Source organism: Oncorhynchus keta, chromosome 4 (genome assembly GCF_023373465.1).
Source record: "Oncorhynchus keta strain PuntledgeMale-10-30-2019 chromosome 4, Oket_V2, whole genome shotgun sequence".
In the NCBI taxonomy this organism is placed as follows: Eukaryota; Metazoa; Chordata; class Actinopteri; order Salmoniformes; family Salmonidae; genus Oncorhynchus; species Oncorhynchus keta.
In genome coordinates this window covers 74,173,304-74,190,254 of record NC_068424.1, presented here as the reverse complement: position 1 = coordinate 74,190,254, position 16,951 = coordinate 74,173,304, and the positions used below count along the sequence as shown (strand labels likewise).

Below are 16,951 nucleotides of genomic sequence, written 5' to 3'. Positions count from 1 at the left end.
GCCAGGTCAGCTTTAGCCTCTAGTTATCAGATAGATAGCAATATGAGGTGGCAATTATTACTAACAGCTGTTTGTGTAGAAATGTTTTGTAGCTTTTGTTTTGTCCCAAAGTAAATTAACTTGGCTAGCTTTCTCCAGTTGGTGTACTGTTCGAGAGAGAGCTGGCCAACTTTAGCTATTTTTCCTCAATCACACTAGACCTGAATCAAACAATGAAGCCAGACGTTTTTTTCATTGCAGTGTGAGTTTTATTAGTCAGTATGGCAATGTTATTGATCTATCAGTTTCCCTAGCTAATTCCCTACTTTTCACACTGGCACAGTAATAAACAGCTCTAACATTACAGGCTTCACTGTCATGGTGCACAGTAGAGGTCTGCGCAGAACCGATTTATTTATCCTGCGTTAGTAATATTTGTAGCATTAGTAATAGCAGCGTAGGTAGTGTTAGTAATAGCAGCGTAGGTAGTGTTAGTAATAGCAGCGTAAGTAGTGTTAGTAGCATACATGAAAGTACAGATATTTTTTAAAACATGATTTATTTTTCACTTTTCGTCCACTTTCCGTCAAACAGGAGTTGCACTGATGTGCAAAGGAAAGATTAATTCCAGAATAACATGATATCAGTTATGCAGTTATACCTAAATAATGGAAATTGATCCAAGTATACAATTCATCCATTTATTCACAGAGCACACAAGGAATCATACAAGTGAAAGCATACTAGTTGGCCTAAGGAACATATGTTTGGGAACCCTCAGGACTTCTATTTCAGAAACCTGTCATTTACAAACTAACGAGAAACTCATGATTTGCAAACCAATAAGGAAAGCCCAGTCAACAACTTCATAATATTAAGAGAAATATGACAAAAACATGGAAATGGCATAATAGTCAGAATAAAGAAAATATACACTAAGTAAATTAAACTATTTGGAAAAGGCACTGTTGATAACTGCAATGGTAGATCATGGTTCTGTACAGCAGAAGTATCAGAACTGTGGGTGTATAGAGTACAGCCATTGACAAGAAGTTGCCTTTTTGACTCACCTTCATTAGTTCTGCTAACCTGCTACGTAAAGTCCCTTCTGTCCGTAGCTGTACTCCATCTAGTCTCAACCTTAGTTTCTCATCTTGGTTTGAAGATTGAGGCCCATTGCCTCTTGGGTATTGTATCAGTGAGCGAACACTACATCACATAACAAGGAAGTGTCTGTCATCTTTAAAACAATCATTGAAAAACAAAATCCCCACACTTCTCATGATTCTCTTATTCATATTTACAGTGGTTCTCCTCAAATAAAATATCTTTATGTACATTTGTAGTAGGAAAGCATGTGTTAATAAAATAATTGAGAAGGTAAAGCAACATTGCCATTTAAAAAAAAAAGTCTCTCATCCTCTTGGGCCCACATTATTTAAACATCTCATATTAGGTGCTGATCTAGGATCACTTTTGCCTTTTAAAACATAATGATTAAGAGGCAGGACCTGGCCCTTGGTCAGCACTCCTACTCTGAGATGACAATCCCTGGCACCAGGTTGCATGTTAGGAGATGTATGTCTTGAGCTTTTGTGTGATGGCACAACAGCAGATGGGACACTTGTCAAGGGCCTCGGAACACTCCTTGCAGACGACCAGGTGCCCACAGGGAATGAAGACGATGCAGATGTCTCTGTCCATACACACTTTGCACTGTTTCTCCCTCTGCAGCTTCCGTAGCTTCTCAAGGGGACCCTCGTCTGAAATAGGGGAGAAACAGCAGTTGGTAACCGAGCACAATGAAGTAGTTAGAATACTGACAAACACAACTCTATTATGTTTTGAGGGGCGGCAGGTAGCCTAGTGGTTATTAGAGTTGGGCCAGTAACCCAAAAGGTTGCTAGATCGAATCCCCTGAACAAGGCTGTCATTGTAAATAAGAATTTGTTCTTAACTGACTTGCCTAAATGAAGGTTAAATATTATTATAATATATATTTTTGAATGTTCTTTCTATAGCCAAGCCTCATGTAGGCCTACAGTGTGAATAGCACTGTTACTGGATAAACTAGGTCAAACTGCAAAATCCTGTGGAATAAATTCAGGAATTTATTTGACTTAAAACTGGTATTGAGGTTTACAGTATAATAGAACAGTGCCCTGATATAATGATACTACCAAGCAATGTTAACAGTTCCCCCCCTTATGAGACACATACCATGGTTCTCTGTGTCGCTGTCAGGATCTCTGTTAAAGCAGTCCTGCAGCAGAGTTTCCAGGGTGGAGTAACCTGTCCCATCCCTGCGTATCCTCTCCTGTATTGTCCTCTCTACCAAGGCAGGCTCCAGACCCATCTCCACCGCCTTCTGGGCATTGGCTGACTGCAGCACCTCTGTCGAGAGAGGGAGGAGACTGAGCATGTACTAGTAGGTGTTGGAAATAGCACCCTGTGAGAGAGATATATATACAGTACCAGTCAAACATTAGGACACACCAACTCATTCAAGGGTTTTTCTTTATTTTTGCTATTTTCTACATTGTAGAATAGTGAAGACATCAAAACTATGAAATAACATATGGAATCATGTAGTATCCAACCACAAAAAGTGTTAAATCAAAGTATATATTTTATATTTGAGATTCTTGAAAGAAGCCACCCTTTGCGGCAGCGTAGCCTAGTGGTTAGAGCGTTGGACTAGTAACCGGAAGGTTGCGAGTTCAAACCCCCGAGCTGACAAGGTACAAATCTGTCGTTCTGCCCCTGAACAGGCAGTTAACCCACTGTTCCCAGGCCGTCATTGAAAATAAGAATGTGTTCTTAACTGACTTGCCTGGTTAAATAAAGGTACAATTTAAAAACAAATTAAATTAAAATTAAATTTGCCTTGATAACAGCTTTGCACACTCTTGGCATTCTCTCAACCACCTGGAATGCATTTCAATTAACAGGTGTGCCTTGTTAAAAGTTAATTTGTGGAATTTCTTTCCTTATTATGCATTTGAGCCAATCAGTTGTGTTGTGACAAGGTAGGGGTGGTATACAGAAGATCGCCCTATTTGGTGAAAGACCAAGTCCATATTATGGCAGGAACAGCTCAAATAAGCAAAGAGAAACGACATTCCATCATTACTTTAAAATATGAAGGTCAGTCAATCAGGAACTTTGAAGGTTTCTTCAAGTGCAGTCGCAAAAGCCATCAAGCGCTATGAGGACCACCACAGGAAAGACCAAGAGATACCTCTGCTGCAGAGGATAAGTTCATTAGAGTTACCAGCCTCAGAAATTGCAGTCTAAATAAATGATTTACAGAATTCAAGTAACAGATACATCAACTGTTCAGAAGAGACTGCGTGAAACAGGCCTTCATGGTCAAATTGCTGCAAAGAAACCACTACTAAAGGACACCAATAATAAGAAGAGACTTGCTTTGGCCAAGAAACATGAGCAATGGACATTAGACCAGTGGAAATCTGTCCAAATTTGAGATTTTTGGTTCCAACCGCAGTGTCTTTGTGAGACGCAGGGTAGGTGAACTGATGACAAGTGTGGTTCCCACCATGACGCATAGAGTAGGAGGTGTGATGGTGCTTTGCCGGTTACACCGTTAGTGATTCATTTAGAATTCAAGGCACACTTAACCAGCCTGGCTACCACAGAATTCTGCTGCAATACGCCATCTCATCTGATTTGCGCTTAGTGGGACTATAATTTGTTTTTCAACAGGACAATGACCCAAAACACACCTCCAGGCTGTGTAAGGGCTATTTGACCAATCACTCAACCTCAACCCAATTGAGATGGTTTGAGATTAATTGAACCACAGAGTGAAGGAAAAGCAGCCAACAAGTGCTCAGTATATGTGGGAACTCCTTCAAGACTGTTGGAAAAGCATTCCAGGTGAAGCTGGTTGAGAGAATGCCAAGATTGTGCAAAGCTGTCATCAAGTGTCTCAAATATATTTTGATTTGTTTAATACGTTTTTGGTTACTACATGATTCCATATGTGTTTTCTTAATTTTTATGCCTTCACAATTATTTTACAATGTAGAAAATAGTAAAAGTGAAGAAAAACTCTTGAATGAGTAGGTGTGCCAACTTTTGACAGGTACTGCATATATATATATAATCTAACAATACCTTTAGCTAAAGTTCCAAAACAAAAGTGAAAGGGGTACAACTTTACAAAAATGTTTATGTTACATCAAAAAATGGTTTTACCAGTCTCACGACTTGAACATCCATTTAGGTGACTTGAAGCCTGGGAAATCAATAGAAGGAATGAATTTGATATGGTAGGAGTCATGCAAGGATGGGTGCAGTTTAATATGTTTGACCACAGGTTTAGGGGTTAGAGGTTTAGGGGTTAGAGGTTAGGGTTAGGAGGATGAAGTCTTGGAGACTTACAGCATTGTTCCGGCCAGGACCTTGTAGCTGAACGCTGCTGACGAACTCCTGTCCTTTCTCAGCCAGTAGAAAACTGCACCTGGATTAAAACATGACACGCAATGTTAGTGACAGGGAGAAGAAGCATGCATATGGTTGTTTACTTTCTACTTGTGGGTGAGTGTGTTTTTACCCAGGATAGTGTTTGGCGTGCTCCTCCCAGGGATCCTCATCCTGCTGCCAGCCCTTCAGACCTCCACCACAGCGGAAACACCCCACATGGTCTGGTGCACCTGCACCAACACACATTAGAAAATATACCCAGTACTTTCTATATCAACTCCACCCTGGCCCTTTTACTGTAGCAAGTAATGGTAAGCAGGAATTGTATTTGTTAATGACTTTTCTCACAGCCAAAGCTCTTGTCTACCCCACTCCCAGGTCTCACCTGTGTTGTAGAAGCCTGCTCTGGCCAGCCTCTCGTGGTCAATAGGGTGGTGCTGGATTCCTGCAAAGCTGCCTAGCCTCTCCTCAAAGCTCTGCATGGGGACCCGAGGACCCAGGCATGGCCTGGTCTCCTCCACCTCCCTCCCCCTCTGAGAGGGGAGGTTCCCCACATCATGCCCCAGGATGAAGAAGCAGTAGGGGTAGTGTTTGGAGTGCTCTCCCCACGCAGTGTCCCCAGCCTCCCAGCCCTTCAGCATCCTTCCACAGCAGAAGCACTGCACCTGGTCTCCCTCCCCCAGATAGAAGAGCCCCGCCTGGGCCAGCTCTCTAGGTCGGACCGGGGATGTGGAGGGCCACGGGCCGAAGGTGTTGAACCGGGAGTCTTCGCTGGCCATGTGCGGGGCCATGGGGTAGGTGGTATCGTCTACCACCTCTCCCGTCCTCAGGCGGAACTCCATGTCCTCAGCGTCTTCGTTGTATGAGGTTTCATTGGTCAGCATGGCACCTTGAAGAGAGTTAACCCTGGATCGATGGGTGCAGCTCAGGAACTTACAGCTGGGGGAGACCTGAAACATTGCAACATTGTATGATAATTTGGCAGAAACATGAGATAATGGAAAAATACAAAATAAATACAAAAAAGTTTTGCACATCATCATCATCCCCTTTTCACCCTCACCTCCGCGTGCCTCTCCACGGGTGCGTCACCTCCACGCCAGTTCTCTACAGTCTTGTGGCAACTGAAGCAGCGCACCTTGTCGGCCTGTCCCGTGAAGTAGAACCCAGCGCGGGCCAGCCTCTCCGATGACACCTGCTGGGCCAGGGGGGAACCCCGGAACGAGTCCAGCCGCATGTCCATCATGGACCAGTCTACTGCGTGGTCCGACTCCAGATCACTGTCTCTCCCGGGTCCTGACATCACGACACAGGGCTGGGCTGCCTAGGATGAATGAACTGAAAAATATATATATATAAAGTCATTTCTAGAGGCGCTAGTGAACAAGCTATCAGGAATCTGGACAGACACCATGTAAATGCATACGTTTGACAAGAGAGAGCATTGTATTTGCTAGAGTACCACTAGATGGCAATGTGCACATTGCTATGGTCACATGGAGGCGTTGGCTGTTACATGTGAGGGGTGGGGAGGCAGGAACAGGCTCTAGGATATGTTCTCACACTACTAGGCCGCCCTGCTCACCACAGGAATACATAGACCATAACACACACAGCGAGCACACAATGACACACACAGCCAAATGTAACTATTATCTTAAGTGAGCACTGGCCTCAGTTTTCCATTCGTTCCTATGATCAACAAAGCTCAGCATTTCGTAGGAAAGGAGTTACAAAACGCTTACTTTGAAGTGAATCAATCAGCCCTCTTTGAGTAGTGTGTTGCAACACAATCAATACCCAGCCTTATCATTGTTGGGCTACTGTAGGCTAGGCGTTATGCTACTTTCACACCTAACACACCTCCACCAACAGGGAGGATCAGGAACCATTGTCAGTTAGAACAGTCAGATATTTCACCTCAGGCTGTATTCTCCAATCAAATATGATCCAATCCCATCACTGTTCCTGCTATCAACAGTAATGCAATCAATTACATATAGTACATCGCTGCCTTGCGTTAGTTTAGATAAGACAGGCACCCAGGCTACCAAACATAGAACAATCATTTCTATTGAATAGAAGTTGGCTACTGTCAATGCTACCAATCAATATTGGTCATGCTGGTTTTAATCGTTTGTATACCTGCCATCCCCATCGCAGCAAGCAAGGCAAGCTTCAGACTTAAAAACCCAGTTAGACTGGAGGTTGTCATGGTTTGGCAGGCAGCACTCTCACACTAATATGAACCTGCCACATTGCTGTGAAAACAGATGAGTAAATATGTGATGATGTCCTAGGAAAATGTGCTGTATCCACTCATCCCATGCTCTCCCTGACAGCTCCAAAAGGCATCATGTGGATGGCATCATCATAAACAGGGCCCTGAGCATAACATATTCTTGACTATGAACTGGCTCGCTTTTCATGATTGTATAACTATAACTACAGCTTAGTACTTATGTGTGGCCCGTCTGTTACTGACCAGAGCTGAACCTTAATCTCAATGAACAGGGAGGATAGATATGGATGGATGTATGTATGGATGTGGCGCCACTTGGTCGAATGACAGCAATAGGCTGACCATATGTGTGCAAAGTGCATGCCAAGGGGTCTGGGTGACCTTTTCCGCACACTATCGCTGTGTCATTGGTTCAAACTCCACTCCGACTCACTGTTCCCACTCAATCGCAACAGTCAGATGGACGGCCACGTACATTCTGGAAAGTTCACAGGCTCTTGTTTGTGTCTATAGTCAGACAAAAGCGGCAAACATAAATATAGGTTGACGCGGATCGCAATGTGCTGCCGATTGTCCCGTTTGACAGTTGAGTATTCTGCTGGGCATGGATGCGCGCTGTCAGGGATTACGCACTCTTCCAATGATATTTAGGACATAGTTCAATAAAACAAAAACAACGTTGTCTAATAACGAAAACAAACAAACCAACGTTAAATGCCCTTTGATCAGTCGATATTAAGCTGTTTCGCCATAGACAGTAACGTAGCACGAGCGACGAGCTGTCAACCGTAACAGTTGAAAATGCATGCAAAGACATACCCAATACACATACCTTGGAAAAGCTTGGATGTCACCTAGTGCCTCTGAGGTATTGAATGCTGTCTGTCTTCTTTCCAAATAAGATAGATGGCCAGTATTTTTTGACCAGACTATTTAACCATGGTTTGGGGAAGTAAATTCAGCGTTGGTGTTGTTCTGCGCACCAGTAAAGGCGCAGGCCACCTGACCACCATTGTGGAAATAGATAGTTTATGACGTAGAACAGAAAGGGGGGAAGTATGGGGGATTAGTGCGTCGTTTTGCTGTGTTCAAGTTCAAATCAGAACTAGGAAACTGACATTTCTGACTTGCTAAATGGTTGAACGTCGCACGTCTATAACTACAACCAAACTTAACTGTCAAACTTATTCCACAGAGGACAGTGTCTGCAGGGTTTCGCTCCTCCCTTGTACTTGATTGATGAATTAAGGTCACTAATTAGCAAGGAACTCACCACACCTGGATGTCTAGAGCTTACGTAGAATGTATGCACACATGACTATAAGTCGCTTTGGATAAAAGCGTCTGCTAAATGGCATATATTTTTTTATATTTTTAAATGAAAAATCTGCAGACAATCGGCCCTCCATGGAATGAGTTTGACAACCCTGAATAGGCAAGTCCCAGTTCCGACTAGTATTTGAACGCGGCATTTACATTACATTGGGGTCGAAACCCACCACTGTGATCTGTATGCTCTCATTGGCTGGCCCTCACTACATATCCATCGCCAAACCCACTGGCTCCAGGTCATCTATAAGTCTTTGCTAGGTAAAGCCCCGCCTTATCTCAGCTCACTGGTCACCAAAGCAATAGCACACCAGCAGGTGTATTGCACTGGTCATTCCCAAAGCCAACACTACCTTTGGCCGCCTTTCCTTCCAGTTCTCTGCTGCCAATAACTGGAACTAATTGCAAAAATCTCTGAAGCTGGAGTCTTATATCTCCCTCTCCAACTTTAAGCATCAGCTGTCGGAGCAGCTTACCGATCACTATACCTGTACACAGCCAATCTGTAAATAGCACACCCAACTACCTCATCCCCATATTATTACTTACCTGCTTTCTCTTTTGCACCACAGTATCTCTACTTGCACATCATCATCTGCACATGCATCATTCAAGTATTAATGCTAAATTGTAATTATTTTCACTTCTAGGGCCTATTTATTGCCTTACCTCCCTACTCTTCTACATTTGCACACATTGTACATATCTTTTTCTATTGTGTTATTGACTGTACGTTTGTTTATGTGTAACTCTGTTGTTTTTGTCGCACTGCTTTGCCTTATCTTGGCCAGGTCGCAGTTGGAAATGAGAACTTGTTCTCAACTGGCCTACCTTGTTAAATAAAGGTGAAATAAATCAAATAAAAAATGAGAAATGAGAAATGAGTAATAGGCTGTTTTGATGAAAGTGGATATATGGACAGAGATGTAGGCTATACCAGAGAGGAAGAGGCGAAGCGATAGGGTTTACTCTAACCAAAACCTGTCCACGAAAATAATGCCACAAAGTGAGGAACTTTTGTATGAATATCAATGAGTGTCGAATTTGGTCAACAAAAAAATGTAATTGCTAATTTGCTTATTTGATAGAATATACGTTTCGTAATGGCTAGGTTGTTATGACTGCACAGATATAAGTGGATGTTCGTGGTATCTCGGGAAACTTTGAAAAAAAAATATATATATATATATATTATTGGAGTTGTGCCTGTTGTTCACACCTATTTGCCCTCTCATTGGCTAGAATGGTCACACCTCGCCTCCCTTCCATGTTTGAGGCCATGTATTTCCATTGTTAGAGCAGTCACTCGACCATCTTGTCAACATAATAGATAGTCTTTGGCTATACATTGACTTTCAACAAGTGAGGCAAAAAGGCCTGCTTTTTATGTTATATGTTCAAACCAATTATCCACCATTTGTTTCTCCCAAGTCTACACACATAAAGTGAGAGAGAGATATTGTAAACCCTGACCAAAACAAAAGTGATATGGGAAGAATATGGGCATTTCCATGGTTTTAAAGGTGAAACAGCACAGATCCTTCTTTCTAAAACCACCCCAGACTTTCTGTGAAGTTTACACATTAGGCCTATGTGACATCGGAAATGTGATGCTGTCATTTAATTCCATATTTGGAGTTGTTCATTAATCCAAACATCCTCCTACCCAAAATGTATTTTTATGACCGATTCAATGAACAAATAGCCTATAATAATAATTATTATTTATTACATTTCCACAGTGATTTTCATAGAATCTCAAAGCGCTTCAAGAGCAAAAAACAGACAAGCAATAATATCATGACAGGTCAACCAATAGAGGCCAAGTCTTTGAAAGCTGCATCCTCAGAAGAGAGGCTCAGTTTATTTATGGCTTGAGTGGAGACAGCTGGTCAGAGGATGGTCGATGATGGAGTCTGCTGATGATCTTGTAGAGAGCAAGTCTGGGAACCAGCCTGACTCTTATACAGCGCTCGGCTTGGACTGAAATAGGTGCCGGTACTCATTTTGGGTGTCGGTACTGTTTACAGTTTAGGTGCAGGAACTCAACAATACGTTTGAGCTAATATTCTACAAGAGGAACAGGAGCTCAAGCAGTAGAACATTTGCGGTGCAGTTACTCAGCTCCAATAAGCTCCTGCCCAAGAAAGCATAGCTCTTATAGCCACTGAACTTCTCCTCTTCCACTCTGTGTATCAGCCACTTGGGTGGTGCCTCAGCAGCTCTGTGTGCCAGAAAACTGATATCTAGTCAGTTCGACAATTGAAATCCTTCAACTGAAATGTGTCTTCCGCATTTAAACCTCAAGGATCTGAACCTTTTTTAAATTGACATATCAAATGTAACTGCCTGTAGCTCAGGACCTGAAGCAAGGATATACATTTCTTGATACCATTTGAAAGGAAACACTTTGTTTCACAAGTTTGTGGAAATGTGAAATTAGTGTAGGAGAATATAACACATTAGATCTGGTAAAAGATCATATAAAGGAAACAAACGTTGTTTTTTTTGGTACCATCTTTAAAATGTAAGAGAAAGACCATAATGTATTATTGTAGATTTAGGCCACTAGATGGCAGTAGTGTATGTGCCAAATTTAAACTGATCCAATTAACCATTTTATTTCTGTTCAAAATGTATCAAGACTGCCAACATGTGCCTAATTGGTTTATTAATACATTTTCAAGTTCATACTTGTGCACTCTCCTTAAACAATAGCATGGTATTGTTTCACTGTAATAGCTACTGTAAATTGGACAGTGCAGTTAGATTAACAAGAAATGAAGCTTTCTGCCCATATCAGATAGGTCTATGTCCTGGGATTTGTTTTGTTACTTCCAACCTCATACTAATCACATTAGCCTACGTTAGCTCAAAAGCTGAAGAACATCTGCACATCCAGGTACTTTCTGCTGGAGTTGTAGACAAACTCATGGAAAACAGAAAGGAAAACGAAGCACAGTGCTTCTTATTCTCTCAGGTGACATTTATTTACAACGTTATGACCCGTAGGTCTTCATCAGGCATCCATATCCCAGGTGGTGATGGAAGGTCCTATATAAAGAGGCAGTACCCAGTGACATCACTTCCTGAAACAGGAGGTAAAAAAATGTATAACATAGTTTCACAATATTAACATTCAATGTATCAAAATATGTGATCAATATTTATAGTAATATACATACAATAGTCAAATAGGATTTTTAAAAATTATAATAATTTGAATTATTGAAACTATAAAAACAGTTTCAAGTCAAACTCCTCATTAAGGTCAAGATGAAAGGCGTGTTCAACCTGTGGATCCAGAAAGATATTTTTATTTCACCTTTATTTAACCAGGTAGGCTAGTTGAGAACAAGTTCTCATTTGCAACTGCGACCTGGCCAAGATAAAGCATAGCAGTGTGACACAGACAACAACAGAGTTACACATGGAATAAACATGAAGAAGTTTCCTCTCAATGTCCCTCCCCTGCATGACATCTTGACCATTTCTATTCCAATGTATCTCAGAGAACTAATAGGAAGTTCAGCTTGTACAACCTGATGTTTTGTCTCACCTGTCTGTATATTTCTGCGGTGCTCATTGAGCCGTGTCTTACGGCTTCTACAGGGTTTCCCTATTCAAGACAGACCACAGGGACATTTCAACATGGAAATAACATTGGTGGACATGCAGGTAATCAGGCCCTTGATGTTAAATCTTTGTCCTGTGTGGGGGGTTGTGGGTAAATTAGTTGCATTTGTACGTAAAGCTGATTGAGCACATTGGCCACATTTGTAATTACCCTCCGGAATCCCAAAAAGTTTCATTTTCTCTGGTGGGTAATCAGATTTAACCACAATATCGCTTACCTTTGGAGGTCTTTTAAAAACCATACGTGGGGAATATTTAAATATGGGTTTCAGTTGTGGGCCAGTATCAATAATGTTCCAGTGCTTCCTGATAATGTCCTTCAATGCCTTCCCCAATGGTGAGTATTGGGTAAAGCATGATGGGGCATGTTCTGCTTTGACTTTGACTTTTGGTTTTAGGCTTTCCAGCTGTGTCCGTCCTTCAAAACGATCATTAGCATTTTACCCAATTATCTTTGTACCCCCTTTCCTTAAAAATCTTTGTGTTGAGGTCCGTGGTCTGTTTTAGATAAGCAGCATCAGAGATGCATATTCTTCTGCCACGACTGAATTGACTTATAAGGAGACTTTTAATAAGTGGACGTAGATGAAAGCTGTTACCTCTAAGGAGGGTATTCCTGTTCATAGGTTTCCTATAGAGATCTGTAGAGAGGGAGGTTTGTCCTTAATCACCATCACATTTAAAAAAAACAGATTTGTTATAGGTCCTAGTTAATGCTGAAATGAAGGTGTTCATTCATAGAGTTTAGATAAGCATGGCATTCCAAAAGTTATTCCTGGGTGTATGTATAGATCATGAAAATGTCACCAAATATCTCAGAATTAGGAGAATATTGGAGAGAAAAGGGTTAAGGTCTGGATTCAGCACCACCTGTTTTTCAAACATTCCTAGATATAGGTTAGCATGATTAGGAGCCATAGTGGTCCACATCACTGTCCCTTTGGTCTGGAGGAAGAAGTCTCCTCTGAAGAGAAAATAGATGGAGGTTAGTACCAGTTCAGCAAAGTCCACAATACAATTGGTGCTGGGTAGAGCATTAGAGGGGCACCAACAACGTAGAGGTTTGCATTTAACCCAACCCTTCTGAATCAGAGAGGTGTGGGGAACTGCCTTGCTCAGGGGGAGAACACATTTTTACCTTGTCAGCTCAGGATTCAATCCAGCAACCTTTCGGTTACTGGCCCAACACTCTAACCATTAGGCTGACATGACATTGGCTAAGGGACTTTTTTTTGGTAAAAGTATGTGCTGTATGTGAGGTTAGTGCTATGGCCTCTGCCAAGAGGTCTGAGCCTTTATGGCACAGGATAGTGCACTCACCCCATACTGCACGGTTATTGGTTCAAGCACGGTTCCTGCTCCTCCTCAATCACTACTGTTCATTATCAAAAACTGACACATTCAGATTCACAACCAAAATAGGAATTTAATGTAACTTGTTAGATGATCAATTTAATTGGAATCAAATGAATGCAATGAACTTACTACCAAATCACATTACACATCCAGACAGTGAAACCTGTTTTAAATAGGCCTGGATATTAACATATATAGTTGAGGTGATTCATTTAATCAAGTTGTTAAGACACCAACTTATTACATCTTTTTTTTAAACAAGTTTTAAGAAGCTGAATTTCTAGAACAGTTTCAAACTTACAACATATGTTTCTCTGGTAAGTAGCTGTAGGGTATTATCATGGTCAGTCTCTGAGATATACATCCAGTCAGAACATCTCTTTCCTCCAACCAAAATGCTGCCATACAGACTGCATGTCAATAGTCCAGTGGCCTCCTCATCGCCTCTCCCTCATCTCCTCATCGCCTCTCCCTCATCTCCTCATCGCCTCTCCCTCATCTCCTAATCGCCTCTCCCTCATCTCCTAATCGCCTCTCCCTCATCTCCAGTGAACTGTTACTGGCCTGGTGGAAGTCCCCTCCCCCCGGACTGGAATATAGAGGATAGGTCAACGTAATATGGAAGAGTTTATCCTGTTTCCTCAAATCAGCACAGATAAAGGAGAGATGAGGAGAAAGGATGGAGAGGTGAGATGAGGAAGCCCATTTAGACCACGTCGACTGGATCTTCTCGCTGCTTCAGTGTGTAGTCAGGTGGATCAGACGTTTCCTCCTACGATCCTCCTCAGCAGAGTGGCCAGACCACCTTTAGAGATCTGTAATGGCGTCTTCTCCTCCTTGTTCTCTATGTAGATGCTGGCTCCGTTCTCCACCAGGAGTTTAGCTGCCTCCACACGCTCCTCGTCACACGCCAGGTGGCTGGGGGAGACAAATATTTAGCATGGTGTAAAAAGTGTAGAAAACAGCATCATCACACAGACACAAACATTAAGCACAGTAAAACACACAGCATCTAGAACACAACTTCAATACACACACACACTCCAGTGCTTACAGTGCAGTGTTTCCCTCAGAGTCCTGTATGTTGGTAGAAGCGCGCTGTTTGAGCAGCAGCTGGATCAGACGGCAGTTGCCTTTGGTTGAAGCTCTGTGTAGGGGAGTAGACTCCAGTTTATCTGTGACATTAGGGTTCGCTCCACTCTCCAGCAACAGGAGGGCGATCTGTGAAGAACAACCATTTGCATGATCAATTAATATAACGTTATACAGTTCTTATTTTCTGCTTCAATAGCTGCAGAACTATTGTAGCAAAGCCAGGGGAACATAGTTGGTTCTGGCAGGGATTGAACTAGCAACACTCAATCCCAAGACGGAGCTAATGGCCCCTGTGCCAACTAACTGACCCACTTGGTATTGAGTAAACCAGACTACTTCAGAACAGTAGCTGTCTAACATTGTGGACCCAGCGTTGGTGTACCTCATATCTGTCCTTGGAGGCAGCATAGTGCAGAGGGGTGCAGCCGTTCTGGTTGACTGAGTTCAGCTGGGCTCCTTTGTTAATCAGTGACTTCACTATCTCCTCCCTGCCTGCAGATGCTGCGATGTGGAGGGGAGTCCAGCCGGCCTGGGGACAAGGACAAGAGCTGAGACATCACTCTCAGATGGACAGTAACTTCTTCTTCTAGGATAGTCATGTAGTGATAGAGGGAGTAACTGAGCAGGTATGAACCAGAGGCTCAGTGGTTAGAGTACGTGTGTCTCCTGTAACACACAGGTCCAGTGTCTCCAGACCTCTTGACAGAGCCCATAGAAATAGACGTGTGTTGGGGAAAATACTACCAAAGACACTTATAACCAATTTCCCTGTTCATCTGTACAAATACACTATAGTGACATCAATAGCTGAAACATCTACAGTACTTACAAGATCGATTTAATGATCAGATTATTGCAACACAGCAAGTCAATATAACTGTACGATTTTGCAGACAATGACTTCTCAATATTTACATCATCTTGTAGGTTGACTTCCACCCCCAAATCCAACAGAAACTCAACGATCTTGACGTGTCCAGCCGAGCAGGCCCAGTGGAGAGCGGTCCTTTGGTCCTGGGAGAGGGGAAGAGCACAGGAGACCAGATGAATAAGTAGGGGACATGTGGATGTATACGCAAATGTAGCTAGCTAGCTAATTGACTGACTGTTGCCTGAAGCAGCTAGCTCTGGTAATGTATTTCAAGTGCTGATCATTTACCTGGTCAGTTTTGCAAGCGAGCGATTTATCCGTTAAAATACATTTCTTTAATTTGTCAAATTCACCGGTGAAGGCTAAATTACAGACTTCCACATTTGAAACAGTTTGCTCCATCATGAACGAGAGCAAGCTCAACTCACTAAGCGGTAAATTGGACTGAAATAAACATCAACATGACTCAGGAAATTTACCTAGGTTCTAGTTCCGGTGTAAGTGCGCGTAAATTGAGCTTTCAGAATAAAAGCTCCCACAGCAGCATGGCGGGAATTTTGCTCCATTATTGGTAGAGGGATTGTTAATTAAAGGAAAATGAAACGTTAAAGGAAACGTCACAGCTGTATCAAGTAAAGAAAAGGCAAATGTCCTAGGTGGTGCATTTACAGTGGTTCATAGATGTAGGCACCTGTGTGATCAGAGTAAGAGGAGACAGGGAAAAGTTAAATGAGTATGGAGAGTCCAGAGAAGCAATGGATGTAGAGTTCTTTATGTTTGAGATGACAAGGGCGTTGGAGGGCTGGGGGCAGACTACCCCTGGAGAAGATAGTGTGTGTTCTGTGATGTTTAAGCACACACCAGACAGCGTGTTGGAAGCAGTGTTAGGGTTGTATTTTTTTATTTATTATTTAACTAGGCAAGTCAGTTAAGAACAAATTCTTATTTTCAATGACGGCCTAGGGACAGTGGGTTAACTGCCTTGTTCAGGGGCAGAACAACATATTTTTACCTTGTCAGCTTGGGATTTGATCTTGCAACCTTTCAGTTAATAGTCCAATGCTCTAACCACTAGGCTACCTGCCATCCCAAAAGGTGCTGTGGAGGACTGGGATGATTCCTGCTGGGTGGACACGTGTGGTTGTGTTACCGTTTGTAAAACCAGGTAAAGATCCCGCTAGGGCGGGCAGTTATAGGCCTATCGCTCTGACATCCAACATGTGTTAATTGATGGAAAAGGTGATAGTGAGTAGAATGATGTATCTCTTGGAAGTCAGGGGTTTGATGAGCGTAGTCAGAGTGGGTTCAGGAGACAGAGGTCTGCCATGGATTCCATGGTGACAGTTAGTACAGAGATAACCAAAGCCCTGACAATAAAAGAGGCGATGAGTGTTGTGTATTTTGACATTGAGAAAGCTTAAGATGCCAAGTGTAAGGAAGGGTTGTTGGTCAAATTGAGTGCATTGGGGGATGTCTGTATAACTGGATCATGGACTTCCTGTTCGATCGAGTCCTACGGGTGGACTCAGAACTGTAAATGGAGTTTGACGTGGACAATGGTATTCAGGAAAGTGTGGTTGGTCCGGTGTTGTTCACCCTGATGACAGATTACATATTTAAGGAGGTGGGACAGGAAGTGGGTGTGGCCTTGTAATCCGATGATCTGGCTGTATGGAGAGGTGGAGATGCAAGAAGCTGTCGGAGTTGTGGAAGATTGGTCTAACATGGGGGCTTAGGATGTCTGTGGCCAAGTCTTGCTTTATGGTGTATTCTTGGAGGAAGGTTGCAGATGTTGAGCTGCAAATATACCGTCAGGATATAGGTAGGAAGTTTGAGTTGAAGTATAAAGGTATTTGGTTTGATAAGAGGCTTACGTGGAAGAGACATGTTGAGCATATTGAAATGAAGTGTAGGAAGGTGCTGAACCTCATGAGGGCAGTGGCAGGATATGATTGGGGGTCGGATAGACAAACACTGTTGTATATGTACCAGGC

At 42.5% G+C, this 16,951-nt stretch overlaps 2 protein-coding genes across 3 annotated transcripts; both read right to left on the bottom strand.

Annotated features, from left to right (window-relative positions):
* Window positions 1-519: 519 nt before the first annotated feature.
* On the bottom strand, window positions 520-7,700 carry LOC118375490 (E3 ubiquitin-protein ligase XIAP-like). 2 transcript variants are annotated; one of them, XM_035762064.2, is made up of 8 exons: window positions 7,503-7,695; window positions 5,492-5,766; window positions 4,814-5,378; window positions 4,559-4,658; window positions 4,387-4,465; window positions 4,201-4,240; window positions 2,200-2,373; window positions 520-1,742 (listed from the first exon to the last, which is right to left on the bottom strand). In XM_035762064.2, exons 2-8 carry the CDS (start codon window positions 5,729-5,731, stop codon window positions 1,549-1,551), a joined length of 1,392 nt encoding a protein of 463 aa, XP_035617957.1. In that variant the 5' UTR covers window positions 5,732-5,766; window positions 7,503-7,695; the 3' UTR covers window positions 520-1,548. The 2 variants fall into 2 exon arrangements, with proteins under 2 accessions (XP_035617957.1, XP_035617958.1); XM_035762065.2 differs by having other exon boundaries at window positions 1,593-1,742; window positions 2,200-2,428; window positions 7,503-7,700.
* Window positions 7,701-13,041: 5,341 nt separating this feature from the next.
* psmd10 (proteasome 26S subunit, non-ATPase 10) lies at window positions 13,042-15,449 on the bottom strand. The gene is made up of 5 exons (XM_035762061.2): window positions 15,246-15,449; window positions 15,002-15,100; window positions 14,469-14,615; window positions 14,046-14,212; window positions 13,042-13,909 (listed from the first exon to the last, which is right to left on the bottom strand). The coding sequence occupies exons 1-5, from the start codon at window positions 15,360-15,362 to the stop codon at window positions 13,750-13,752; spliced, it is 690 nt and encodes a 229-aa protein (XP_035617954.1). The 5' UTR covers window positions 15,363-15,449; the 3' UTR covers window positions 13,042-13,749.
* Between the last annotated feature and the right edge of the window lie 1,502 nt (window positions 15,450-16,951).